Here is a 14,110-nt window from a genome sequence, read left to right as displayed (position 1 = left end):
GTGTGTGGAAGTGTATGTGGGGGTTGGTTGGCGGAGTGTGTGCCTTAGAGGTAGAGGACTATATGCAATTTATATGCTGTGTGTCCTTGATGGCCAAGTCAGCCTCTCGGACCCTCTGTTTCCTCATCTGTAATATGGGGATAACAGCGGGGGGGGGGGGGTGAAAGAAGGAAATGAGTTAGTATATAGGAAAGGGCCAGAGCTGCTTGATACCAGCCCCCCTTCTGTACCCCAGTCCTGGGGTCCTGCCCTTACTGAATCAGTTCCAGCACCCGCCTCTTCATGGCGCGGACCAGGTCCCGCTGCCCTTCAAGCTCCTCCTCATGCATGGCATCCCTCCTTTCAGCCTCCAGTTGCTTCTGCTCCAGCTCCGCCTGCAGCTGGGCCCTCTCTTCCTGACACCTGTGCGCAGAAGGAAGACTGAGTTCTGAGGGAGAAAGCGCAGGGGCTGTGACTGAGCTGGGCTGGGCCTCTGCGTGGCAGGGAGCCCTGCTGGGGAAGCTGGGGATGCCCTCTGTGGATGGACTGCACACACACACACACACACATGCACATCACACACTACACACCACACGCCTCATATTCACAACACCGCACACACACACTGCACACACTCACAACACATACACGCTCACACACCACATACTAGAAAACACACACACCGCATACACTCACAACATAGCACACAAACCACACACACTACATTCACATATGCATTATACTACACATCCATACACACCACACACATCACGTACCTACACTTACACCACACCACATGCCACTAGACATACACACTCTGCACACACTCCCAATACAACACAACACACACCCCCCACATCACATACCACACACACCATACTTTCCACCACACGCATACATCATAATACACATCTCACACATGCACACACCCCATACACCACACATACCACACATCACACATCACACCGAACCAAGCACTTTGTGGTCTGACACCTGTGGGTTGATGCCTCAAACCTTCCAGAGAAATGAAAACAGGGCTTAGCCTTGAAGGTTCCTTTACAGAGGACAAGTCAACACTTTCATTTGTTTTCCTTTTTTAAAAGAAAATTTCCATTTTAAAATGTAGTTTTCTGGAAAGGCATGTTCACAATCATGGCAGCTCTCTGAGGGAAATGGGTGTCTGGGAACCCAGGCAGGATAGGCTGTGCCAGCTGAGAATAATTGTGGTGTTTGGGAGAGGGGGTAAGTGGTGTGGGATTTGGAATGATTATTTGGCTTTAAAATATTTTGAAAAATCATGATACATTGTCTTTTCAGTTAAAAAAAGTAATCTTAAACATGTGGCATTCTTCAATTTCTGTTTCAGTTTGGGCTTGGAAACGCCTCAGCTCTATTCTTGCCTCTTTCGTTTGTCGTTGTGGCTTCCTAGAAGGTTCCAAGAAAACTAATGGACTGGAAAGAAAAAGGTCCCAGCTCCAGATCCCAGCCTCTTACTCCATCGCTCAGATAGGAGGGCGTTGCCACGGTGGTGCCTGTCCTGTGACCTCTTGATGCGTGTGTGTGTGTGTGTATGTGTGCACGTGTGTGTTTGTGTGCGTGTGCACGCCCATGCCCCTGCGCTGAGGGCGTTTGAGGGGAAGAGGCTTGTGAGCAGCTTGACATGAACTGAGTTACTAATGTTTCAAATGCTGCCACGTGTCATGCTTCAGGGAGGAAAACTGGGTGGGCCATGAAATCAAACCGACAAGACAGCCACCGAAATGCCGAAAAGGCCAGTCCCTGCAGCCTTAGAAGGAGTGACTTTTAATAAACATTCTAGTCTTCATTTAATGAACATTGTAGCCTCTTCATTTCTAAGTACTGGGATTTCATTTTCCTGTGCCTGCCCAGTGATCCCAGGGCCCCTGGTGTGGCCAGTGCAGGCCCTAATGTGACCACTGTGGGTAGTGTGTGTCTTTGGGTAGGAAGGAACATTTACTAAGCACCTACTGTGTGCCAATGGCTGTTTTCGGTGTCAGGAATAGAGCGGTGCCTATTCCTGGTGGAGCTTATAGCGTGTTTGGGGCAGTGGTCAAAACAAGTGATAGACCAGTAAAATAATTAAGTGTATGACAGCGACAAAGGAGGGGCTGGCTCACAGAGTTGAGAGGCGCTTGGAAGTCTTCTTAGACAAGGTGACATCAAAGCAAATCTGAAAGAAGAGAAGTCTGCAGGGTAGATCCAGCCAAGAGCATACACAGAGTTCTGCAAGTTGGGAAGAACTTGGTTTGTTTGAGGAAAAGAAAGAAGGGTTAGTGAAGCTGTAACCCTGTGAAGGGCAGGGGTGAGGGAGCAGGAGGTGAGGTGGGAGGCAGGCAGGGTCCTCAGAGGCCCCAGGAAGCATAGGCTTTGATCTCAGTGCAATGGAAGCCGTTGAAGCATTTAAAATATTTCAAGTATTTGAGGGGGTGACAGACACTCCTAGTGCAGGAGACATGGAAGGGATTAAAGTCTATCGAGTACCTACTGTGTGCCTGACACTGACCTTAGGGCTTCATAGCCTTGTTTCATTGAAGTTTTGCAAATTTATGGTACAGGTAATACGATCATTATTTTATAGGAAAGAAGATAGAGATTCAGAGAGGGACTAACACTTGCCCAGGGTCACACAGCATGATAAGTGGCAGGGAGCAGAAATTGGAATGCAGGCCTGTCAAGCTCTCACCTCTCTTTGCCTCCCCACACTTGCATCCCAGCAGGGCCCTGATCACCAGTGGTTTGTGGCACCAGGGCTGAGTGGGCAGCAGGTGGGAGTGAGGGAGGGATCCTGTGGTCCTGGGCATACCTCTGAGGAGCTCCATACTGCTGCCCAAGATGGGGGGAAGATGTGATGTTTGCCTAATTCCCCATCTGAGGACCGTCCACTCATTCCTGTCCTAATCCCTTTTGCTTTGAGGTCTAACCCACCTCAAAGGAAAAGGAAACCCAGAGGAAACTCACCTGCTTGAAAAGATGGTCTCGTAAAACATCTGAGCTGTAAGGAGGAGTTTTAGAGATCCCACCATCTCCTTTTGCAAATCAATGACCTAAGGCTGGAAGGGGAGGGCCAGTGTCCCAGGACCCCACTGCCAGAAAGCCAAGGGGTGGGTATTGGAAGCCCAGGCGTATTTTTAAAGCCCCCGGGCTGTTCTGCTCTGGGGCCTGCTGCATCTCCCCTCTGCATCTAGCCTGGGGCTCTGCCCCTGCCCACCTGGTGCCATTTATTCTCCACACCACAGCCAGAGTGATCCTTCAAACACCCAGGTCAGACCATGAGACCCCTCTGCTCATGACTCTGCTCCTACAGCACGTGGGAGTCCAGCCACACACCCGTTTGCTCACGTCAGAATACAGACTAGCTCCATGGAGCAGTAAGTCCTCGAAAACACAGTTCAGCCCAGAACAGGCCTGTCTACACAGACAGAAGGCAGTTAGTGGTTGCCCAGGGTTGGGGAGGTTGCAGAGAAATGGGTAGTGACTGCTAATGAGCACAGAGTTTCTCTGTGGGGTAATGAAAATAATCTAAAGTTGATTGTGGTGATAGATATACAACTTTGTGACTATTTTAAAAACCACTGAATTGTCTTTTAAAAGCAAAGAAGTATATTTTTAACATTAAAACAGTCACATCATGTCCCCCGTCTGCTCAGGACTCTTACTGGTTCAAAGTCAAGTCAAAAGCAAGGTCTTTTTGATGACCTACTGGGGTCTCCCGTGACCCCCCCACCCCAACCTTTTCCTGCATCCTCTCCCTCCTTCGCTCCGCTGGGGCTATAACGACATCCTTGATGCTGTGCCCATTGCCATCGCAGGGCCTTTGCTCTTGCTGTTTGCTCTGCCTGGAACATTCTTTTACCACATATCCAAATGGCTCACTCCTCACTTCCTTCAGGTCTAGATTCCAATTTCATGGAGGTCTTCCCTGGCCATGACACCTCATCTAAACTATCACCCCTGATGCTTACCATTCCCCTTCCCTGCTCTATTTTTTTCCTTCTTAGAACTTACCACAATCTGATATCCTACGTATTTTGCTTGCTTATACTTATCAACTGCCTCCCTATTGGCATGTAAGCTCCACAAGGGAAGGAATTTTGTCTGTTTTATTCATGAAAGTATTTTCAGTGCAGAGTGGGCACTCTGAGTGTTTGTGGAATGACTGAATGATGGAAGGGATGACAGGCAGCAGGACAGGGGTCTGTGAGACAGGGGCTTCCCCAGCCTCAGGGAGCAGCCTGGGGCTGGTGGTCTCCCTGGAACGCCCAGCTACTCCCTCCAGCCTGTCTTCATCCCCAGAAGAAGGCCTGGGTGGGCAAGGCCCCTGCATTCACTTAAGGCCTGAATCATGGGAATCTTTGCTGACCAAAGCACAGGACTTAGCTGAGTGTCTGGTGGGAGGAGTCCCAGCGGGTCTTTTTGGGTTGATTTCTGGGCTGCTGGGCCTCTCTCAGCCTTGTAAGCAGTCAGTAGATACTCTGTGATTCAGTCTGAATCACAGACTCAGGCTCCCCTGGGGGTCGGGGCAGGTGTCAGCCACGTGGGAGAGACAAGGCAGGCGGGCAGACTGAGGCATGCAGAGACCACGGGAGAGACACGGAGAGACTGAATCAGACCAAGGAAGATCTTTGCACAGCGGAGATTTTTAAAAAATAAATTATGACAAAGAAATCGAGACACTGAGAGATCTAGGGGGAAAAGTAGAGATGAAACAGGGCACTTTGGACCCTTGAGGTTAATGTGGTGATGGCAGGATGAAGATGCTGGATGGTGAGAGAGGGGAGGGGGCACCAGGGAGACTGAAATACAGGAACTCGGGATACTGGCCCAGGGGTCGTGTTTAAGCCCACTAGTTCTGGAGACAGTTGTGGGTTCCGGCTCTCAGCTCCTCTACTCACTAGCTGATACCAGGTGAGTTGTGTAGCATCTTTAAGCCTTAGCCTCCTTGTTTATAAAATGAGGGTTCTTGGAGGACTGATCTGAGGTGGCTATGAAGAAGCACCTGGAATAGTGCCAGAGATGTAGTAAATGCCCGGTAATGATAGTTATGATTACAATTATTAAGAAGGTGAAAGAGAGATTGTATAAAAGGGAACAGGAAAATGAGAGACAAACAGAAGAAAAGAGAGAGACTGAAAGAGATAGAAAGGCAGGATTATGGTGGGGCAGGAAGGCTGCATGGATGGACAAGAGAGAGGGGAGCCCAGAAGAGGCAGCAGAAAGGGGCAAAGGTGATTGTGGGAGGGAAGGGAGGGGCCAGAGACGTAGACACCTCCTGGGGCTATGCAGCAAGGTCACTGAGGGAGGGGGCTGGCAAGGGGAAGCCGCCCAAGAGCGGAAACAATACCCTACATGCCTCAGCATCCCCAGCTTGTGCCCCACACTGGGCCTGGTGCACCAGAGGTGCTCAGAAGATGCTTGCTTTTTGACCATGACCGCGAGCCTCCTGCCCCCTGGACTCCCGGCTCCTGGCTTGTTCTGATGGTTGCCTAGGTTACCTTCTGAGCTGCTCCTGCAGTGCCTTCAGCTCCCCTTCCTGCTCCTTCAGCAGCTGCTCCTGGTGCTGGGCCTGCTCCTTGGTTTTCTGGAGACCATGTCTGAGGCTCTGAGGGCGGGGAGAGGGTGAGAGGAAGGGAAATAGAAGCTGAAGGAGGAGGGCAGTGACCCTAGCCCAGGGCCTGACCTGACAGATACCCCTGTGAGACCCCAGGTCATGTGAAACAGCCCTTGGGTGGTGGGCTGGACTGGGGACAGCACTAGGAGCTGGCTCTGTCCCTGGGTGAGCCTGAAGCCACCATCTCTTCCTTCATTAAAGGATTGAAGTTACAAAGTTCAAGGATCTGGAAGACTCCGGCTGGGGAGGAGGCTGAAGGAAGGCTTGAGAACAATCCAGGAGAAGCATCAATAAAAGCAAGGAGGCGGGGTCTGCAGTAGGAGAACTTAGAACCTGCCAATAATGTGGGCTATGGAACTTGAGAACAAGCAACTGCCCTGAAGAACTGCTCGGAAGGGATCACAAACTCAAACGCCTACAAGGGCTGGGCAGGTAGTATTGATGAATAAAGTAGGCTGGGCGTGAAGCAACAGGGAGCGGTGGGGACTGCGGTGGACTGAAGAGTGCATGCTATTCACGTGACAAACTGAAGAACTTCCAAAAGGCATCCTCAGATCCTAATGATCCTGTGTGGACCAATACAAATTGATCTGTGGGCAGGAATGGCCCCAGGCTACCCTTGAGGACACCCATCCGTGGGCCAGGTTGGGGAAGAGAGAAAAGATAGGGACAGAGCTCAACTGCTCTCACCTTGACCACATCCTGCAAAGCCATCTCTGCTTGTTCCTCCTTCCTGGTCACACTGGTCACTTCTGTTTGCTCTTGGGGTTTCTCTGTGGTGGAGCCTTCCTTTGTTCCCAGGCCCTGAAGGACCCAGGGCTCCCCTGGGATGCTGGGCACCTCTCCCTCCTGCCTGCTCCCTGACGCTGCGTCCTCTACTGTCCCTTTGGGGCTGGAGGCCAGCAGCCTACGGACATGACCCCACTCTGCTTCTCTTTCATGAGTCCCGTCTGTTGTTCTCTGGCCCGACACATCCAGCAACACCCCCCTGCCTTTCGCCTCTGTCCCTTTCACCTCTTTCAGAGCCCCCTTGGCCCCCTCTCCCTGTCCCTGGATACTGGATGTTGAGTTCTCCAGGTAGATCCCTGTCCTTGGAGCTCCTTTCTCTTGGTCTTGCTGAAGCTCCTCCCCCTCTGGTTCCCACATGCTCTGGGGGTGCCCAAGACTCCTGGGATCTTTTTTCTTCTTTTCCAAAGAGGAGGGAAGATGCCTGTGTTGCTGCGTCCTTGGGAGTCCAGCCAACCGGTCTTCCCTGGGTGCATCTTGCAGACAGCCAGCTTGGCTGGTGTATGGCTCCTCTGGGTGGACTCCTATGGGGTCTCTGTATGTGGCTGAGATCTGCAGAGAAGCCCCAAACCCATCACCCCTTTCAGTACCAATTCACCAACCTGGTGCCTGTGAAAAGCCACAGCCCTAATCCATTGAACTGGCTAAGGGTATGGATTCCTGGCTCCTCCCACTAGAAATATTGATTCAGCAGATCTGGGGTAGGGTCCAGGAATCTGAATGTTGACAGCACCCCAGGAGACTGGAGGCCCGGGCTTTGATCTGGTCAGGGAGCAGCAGTGCTTCTCAATGCCCTTTCCTTTCTCACCTTGTACCCGCATCTTTCTCCTTCCTTTACCTCCATCTTCTGCACTGATCTGATTTCCCCTAAGTTCTTCCCATCTATCTCCTTTAGTCTTTTCCCCTGAACTTGACTTCTCTGTGTTTCTGTTTTCTCATCTGTAAAATGGGAATCATAATACTGCCTTGTGGTTGTGGTGAAAGCTTAAACAGACAGCCCCTAAGAGTCACTTCTGTCAAGAAGGCTTCTCTGCGCTCCCATGTTCCTGGGCATGTCTGATCACTACACTTGTGTTGCAATGTGTTCCTTTAGGGCCTGTCTCCCTGAACAGACCTGGAACTCCTTTTTAGGACAGAGATTGAGTCATAGCATTTGCACCTGGTGCCTGGAAGCTGGTGGGGGTGCAAAGCAAGCTTGTGGAAGGATGATAACCACAAGTTACCCCTTATTGATTATGTTGAAGGGGCCCTGCTCTGTGCTGGATGTGGGCTGTCACAATGCATCCTCAGGATGCCCCCAACCAGGTGGGACAAGTTTCGTATCCAAGGTTGGTAACAGATGGAGCTGGAATGTGAACCAGGCAATCTAGCTCTTCAATCATTCCCTGAATTGAACTGAGATGTTTGCAAATTGTCCAGCAGAGGATGTTTCCCTCGGCTGTTTCCTATGAGCTTCCGGTCACCTTCTGCAGCACTTCCTCCTCCCCTGGGCCCCAGTGGCACTTGCAGATGGTGCCAGTGGTTCCCTTCTCTCTCCCATATCCTCACCACCTTAGAAGCATGAGCCTTTCCTTCTGTGGCTCCCTAGCCCCAGGTCCTCATGTTGGCCTCTTCCTCTCTGTCTGTCCAGATGGCTCAGTTACTTCTCAACCTGGGGGTCCCCACAGAGATGGAGGAGAAGCAACTCAGAGTGAAAGTTGGGAAGAGGCACCTCCTTTGGGGAATCTGTGGTCTTTCTGGGTCTTCTCCCTTGGGTCCGATTGGAATTGGAGCAGTGGGACCTGAAAATGAAAGTGGCAGGGGGACCTCCGGCCTCTCTCGAGCAGCGGTCTTGGTTCTCAGATGCAGGATATCCCATATTTCCAATCACCCATTCATCCCATCACCCCTCCCATTTTCCTGCCCTTCCACCCTCACGCATGCATCCTCCTCTCCATCCACCCATGCATCCCACCCTCCACCCATCCTTCCAACCCATCCCAACATCCCAATATCCATTCATCCTTCTAAACGTCTACCCCAAACATCCAACAAGTGACTTTGTGTTCTATGCAGCATCATGGGACATCATAAGGTCACACTGGGGAAACAGAAGGCTAGGGAGGTGGAGACCCGGGAATCAGGGAGCAAGAAGGGAGAGAGGAAAAGATGGGGTTGGGGGCTAGTTTGGGTGGGTAGTGGTAACAGGAGCAGGCATTGAAGAGTCCCTCCACGCTACACCTACTCACTCTGAGAACATGGGCCAGGCCCCATCCAAGTCTGGCCGCTGCAGGTCCAAGTCGAAAGCCACTTCACTGAGAGCATAGAGGGAATCCAGGATGTCTTCCTGGAGTTCAGGGCACACCAGAGGGCTCCGGGGGCCATACCACTCCCTGTGTTAACAGTGATCAGCACCCTTGACCTCTGGCCCTGGTGCTATTCCACCCCCAGCCTCAGAGAATCCAGCTCCACTGCACACCCTATTGGGATGGTTCCCCAGGCAGGGTTGTGGCCACTGGGGAGCAGGAGGCCCAAGCATCATGATGTTACCAGGACTGGGATTCTAACCTCCCCTCTGCCCTTTCTCCTTTGACTTTCCCTTTACGACCCTCATTTTAGCTGTCCTTGATATTAAGCCACCATTCTGAGGTAAAGAGGGATCTTCATGAAGGAGGGACATGGGCTCAGATGGTATCAGTAGCCACACCTGATAAGCTCTGGGTTCAGGAGGCAGAGCTGCAAGAACTCAGCCAGCTGTCCATGGGCGAGGCAGAAGCGGATGAAGGCACGGCCTTTTCCCAGTGAGGTCTTCAGCTGCAGAGCCCACAGGGGACAAGTGAGGGGGTGGTGATGTTAGGGCAGAGGGAACCAGCTGGCACAGAGACAGAGGAGCTGGGAATGAGTGGTTGGTGGGAAAGGGTGTCCTGGGACTTGAGGCTGTGGGAGGAAAGGCAGTGGCTAGAGGGGTGCTGAGGGCAGGGCTCAAGAAAGATGAGGACCAGGTGAGGGGGTCTATGGTCAGTGGAGCTGGGATGGGGGAGAGAAGGGCCTCGGGCGGGTCTTTTTCCCCTCCTGGCCCCTGAGCTATCCTTGTTAAGGGCCAAGTGGCAGGTCTCCATCACACCGAGGCCAGCCTCCCTGCCACCTCGCCCTGGATACCTTGCTCTGTGAGTGGACGAAGCGGGCTGGCTCTGTGTTCCCCCGCTGCTGCCCCAGGGCAGTGCAGAGGAAGTCCCAGTAATCCTTCCGAGGCCTCAGGAAGCCCTTCTGCTCTTTCTGGTCAAACTGGAAGCAAGCAGAGGGAAGGGAAAGTGCAGAAATATTTCTCCCAAGAACCTGCTCTGCGTTCCAGCAGGCTGAGTGGGTCCATGGTAGGGGGGAAAGAGCTTGTGCAGACAGGCCCAGCTTCAGGTCCTGGCTCTGCCCCGACTGGCTGTGTGACCAGGAGCAAGCTGCTTGACCTCTCTGAGCCTTCAACGTTCTCATTCATTCCTTCATTCATTTCAGAAATACTTACAGAGCACTTACTATCTGCCAGACCCTGTTTTAAGCCCTGGGGATACAGCAATGAACAACTGATCTCGTGGGTTTACATCCTGGTAGGGGAAACAGACAATGAGCAAACTGAATAGGTAAAATATATAGTATGCTACAGTGTGCTGACTGCTAAGGAGGAAAAATAAAGGAGGGAGAGGGAATAGAAAGTGTGTGGTGTGTGCATGCATGTGTGAAATGTGTGTGTGGTGTGTGTGTGTTAAAAATCTAGATTTGGGTGACCAGAGAAAGCCCCACTGAGGAGATACTATTCAAGTCCAGATCTGAAGGAAATGAGAAAGTATGCCATCCAAATTTCTGGGGGAGGAGCATTCCAGGCAGAGGGAATAGCAAGTGCAAAGGCCCTGAGGTGGATGTTTTCTTGGTGAGTTTTAGGAAGATCAAGGAAGCCAATGTGACTGGAGTGCAGCAGATGAGGGGCAGACTGGCAGGAGACTCACACAGGCACACAACACATACCACACACACAACACATACCACACACACACAAACCTCACACACACATGCACACTCATACCACACACACATACAAGCACAGAGAAAAGGAGGAAGGGTGTGTGTGTGTGTGTGTGTGTGTGGGTGGGTGGGTTGGTGGGGATGGGCTGGTCATGAAGCACCTCAGGGGATTAGAGGGAAAATGAAACAAGATGGGCATGGAAAGAACTTAGCTGGGCACATAGTAAGTACTCAATAAAAGCTAGTGATAGTGATGACTGAGGCTGTAACCAGTAGCAAGGAGGGCCAACCCAAGGATATCCATGCCTCTGAAACTTTTGTCTTTAGAGCAGGGTGGCTGCCCCCAGCCCCACTGAACCCTGCCCCAGCCTGGTCCCACCTCACTTCCCAGACTACAGGGACAGCCTTCAAGGGTGAGGTTATTTGTTAGGAAGGACCTGCTGATTGAGGGAGATGAGGCCGTGCATGGTAGCAAAAAGATTTCTCAGAATCTGGGAAAGCCCATTGGGTGGTTGGTCACTGGGACCTGGAGAGATGGGAGAGAGGAGGGAGGGGAGGGCCCGACCTGCAGCAGAAGCTCCAGGCAGCCACAGAGTCTGTGCAGCTCAGCGCTGGCATCTGTCACCGGCTGCTGCCCACCCCCAAAGCCCTGGAGGATGGCGGAGACGGCCGCTGTAGGGAGGATGGTGGACATCAGACATCGGGCAGTGGGGGCTCTAGCAGAGGCTCCCGAGACCCTGAACCTCTCCCCCAATTCGGTCCCAGAAACTCTCTCAGGACATACTCACCCTTCAGGTCCCTGGTGATCTTGAGGACCTCTCCCTCTTCCGCCATGAATATTTGAAAGTGACGTGATTCCTTGTGGCTCCAGAATATCAGCCCAGGAAGGAACCTCTGGCTTCAGCCGCCCAGCGGTCTCCATATACAAAAGATCAGAAGGGATGTGACATCTTTGGGGCCACAGAGAGAGTTAACTGGTGGGAGAAAATCCCAGCTCTTTCTTGTAAGACAGGGTGGGAGGATGACAGTGTGACCCCCACTCACGGAGCAGTTCCTGGGAGTCAGACCCTGTGCCCCTGCCCTGTGTCCCTAACAGCCTTGTCTCATTCAATCCCCATAATGACCCTAGGAGGGTTATCTCAATTTCATTTTATACAAGGAGAAGGGAGTTCAGAGAGGATAATTGTTTTATCCAATGTCACAAAGCTCTCAGTGGTGAAGCTAGAATTTGAACTGGGGTCTGGCTGCCCACAGGGCCCATGTTTTCAGTCCTGGCTGGATGTGAGCGGCCCTGTTAGAACACAAGCCATGTATATGCTGGGCTGAGGGATGCCACCCCTTCCCCACAGGGGGCTTTGCCAGAGCAGTCATCATCCTTGGAACACACATTCATTCTTTCCTGGGCCCCAGCTGAGTGGAAAATGTGTGTTCTTTGAGGAAAAGGAGGCAGAAGTAAGGCGAGGCCCCAGAGTGGGGCCTCGGCCAGAATGCTGGGTAGGGAGCAGGACATGCGATTTTTATCCTGTGGCTTTCTTCCAAGCGACCCTCAGCCTGTTCCCCTCACAATGGGTCCTGGGGCTCAGAGAGGAACACTGTGGCCCCTGAGGGCCAGTGGGCTTATTCTGAGAGTCTGAAGTAAAGACAGGCATGGGGTGGGAAACCCAGATGTCCTGTCCCCCAGGCTGTGGTGCCTGGAATTTCGGAGAGTGGGTGTGAAGGAGCGGTAGGATGCAGTGGAGGGGAAGAAAGAAGGAGATGAAGGTAAATGAGGAGGGTGGGTGGGAGATGCATTCAGATGTGCTGGGAGTCAATAGACCTGGTTTTCCATTCTGGCCCTGCTGCTAACTCAGTGTGTGACCTGGGGCACAGCCTCTGCCTTTCTTGGGCCTGTTTCCCCATCTATAGATCAAGGGGTTGGGCCGAGGGTCTCCACAGCTCCTCCTAACCCTGGTTGTCTATGAAATCCACAAACATCCAGATGGACCTTCCCCCTTCCTCATCACTATCCAGGATTCCTCTGCCCTTGCTCCCAGCATCACCCCATTTTCCCAGCCACCCCCAGACCTGGGGGCTTCCCTGCTACTCACCTGGGAAGGCCTGGCTGGCTGGGGCATGGGAAGGAGGACACTGCAGCCTGAGACTGTCACTTGTGACTGAGGGCCCCAGCTCAGCCTTTCCCAGAGTTTGCTGCCTGGGAAGTGACTCAGGCCTGGCCCAGCCCACTGGAGGAGGGGGAAACCTTGCTTATAGAGGGAGGAGCAGAAGACTGCAGGGGAGCAGTGGTGGAGGCAGGGTCAAGAGCTCCAGGGCAGAAGGGGTGAGATGAGGGATGGCTCCTCTCAGGCAGACCTGGGGTAGATGCACTTGTTGACGAAACACAGACTCAGACTCACCCATGTGGTAGTGGCAATTGATGCTCTGCAAGTTTCTTTCCCCTTCTCATCACAGTCACTCTTGTCTTTCTTCCTTATCGCCACCAGGTGGCACAAAGAGGCTATGATGCTGCCCCATCTGATACTAAGCAGTCTTCACCATCACTTGGTTGGAGTGTCCTGCAGGTGGGGAGGGGAGGGCATGGGTCCCACCACATGTCTCCCTCCTCCTCCCCTCCTCAGTCTTCTGAGAGGTCCCTGTGAGTGCTGCTCATCAGTGCCATTTTCCCAGTTCTGGGATCACCCCTAAAAGAATTAAAGTGAAAGCACTGGTGAGATGCTGTGTCCAGGAACCCACAAGGGGGGTTGCCCAGGAGGGCTTGTGGTCCTCCCACACTGGCTTTGCTCTGCCTCCTTGAGGCGGGGGTCTTTCCACCACCCGGTCCCCAAGGGCTAGTACTAGGGACAGAGAACAGAGAAACAGGCACCTGCGAGGACTATCCTTTCCCACCCCCAGGAACGGCATGCAAACACTGGCGCACGCGGTACCCTCCTGCCAGGACAGGGTCCTCTTACCAGGACTGCCTGCCGGTATCTCCTTTTCTGGGACTCGGTCTCCTGCGTGCAGAGGCTTCGTCCCCCTTCTCTGTCCCCCGTGTGCCTGTCTCCCGTCTCTCCCTCATTATCTCTCCTTATCTGCTTCCTGCCTCTCCCGTCGCGCTGGCTGGTGATCTCTTTCCCGGCAGGTCCGCCGCTCGCGTCCCGAGACCCCGCCGCCGCCCCTCCCCGCGCCACAGCGCCCTCGGGTCTCCGTCGTTACTGGCTGCGTCCTGGCGCCCGTGTCACCGCCCCTCGTCGGGCCCGCGCTCCCCGGCTTCCTGGCGGTGCGGACCAAGAAAGCTCCGGGCGGGGACGGGCTGGGGGGCGTCGCCGTCCCCCTCCCGACGTCGGAGGCACCCTGGGCAGAGCGGTGGCCAGGGCCGGGGGCGGGCGGGCGCCCGGCCGGATGGGCTGCACCGTGAGCCTGGTGTGCTGCGAGGCGCTGGAGCCCGCGCCCCTCTGCGGCCCCCAGCCCCCGGGGAGCCCTCCGGCCCCCGCGCCGCCCGAGTGCCGGGAGACCCCTGGTTCCACTCGCGCCAAGAGCGGGCGGCTACTGCTTCAGGTAGGGCGCTGCGTGCGTGGGTGGCGGGCAGAGCCCAGCTCACCTGAAACGGGCAAAGAGCCTCTCCAGGAAAGCGCTCGGCAGCGGTTGTGGCGCTCTGGAGCCAGGACCAGGTGAAGGGGCAGTTAGGTTGAGGTCACACCTGGATCTCTTGAGCCCCTGGAAGGAGAGGGATGTAGGACCTGACCCTCA

The 14,110-nt window shown here is 53.7% G+C and overlaps 1 protein-coding gene across 5 annotated transcripts in view; it reads right to left on the bottom strand.

The window, feature by feature from the left end:
- RUFY4 (RUN and FYVE domain containing 4) overlaps positions 1-14,110 on the bottom strand; it is a 19,707-nt gene extending 5,597 nt beyond the window's left edge. The window contains exons 1-11 of one of the 5 annotated variants that reach the window (XM_074364286.1): positions 13,962-14,110; positions 12,778-13,062; positions 11,173-11,300; positions 10,950-11,056; positions 9,533-9,658; positions 9,081-9,187; positions 8,623-8,766; positions 8,106-8,175; positions 6,299-6,946; positions 5,493-5,599; positions 256-402 (exon numbers count right to left, since the gene is read on the bottom strand). In XM_074364286.1, coding sequence (XP_074220387.1) covers positions 256-402; positions 5,493-5,599; positions 6,299-6,946; positions 8,106-8,175; positions 8,623-8,766; positions 9,081-9,187; positions 9,533-9,658; positions 10,950-11,056; positions 11,173-11,218 — 1,502 coding nt within the window. In that variant the 5' untranslated portion in view covers positions 11,219-11,300; positions 12,778-13,062; positions 13,962-14,110. The other 4 variants (XM_045512024.2, XM_045512025.2, XM_010948748.3 and 1 more) reach the window with 4 other exon arrangements.

The sequence above is a fragment of the Camelus bactrianus genome, chromosome 5 (genome assembly GCF_048773025.1).
Source record: "Camelus bactrianus isolate YW-2024 breed Bactrian camel chromosome 5, ASM4877302v1, whole genome shotgun sequence".
In the NCBI taxonomy this organism is placed as follows: Eukaryota; Metazoa; Chordata; class Mammalia; order Artiodactyla; family Camelidae; genus Camelus; species Camelus bactrianus.
This window is presented reverse-complemented; position numbering and strand designations above follow the sequence as displayed.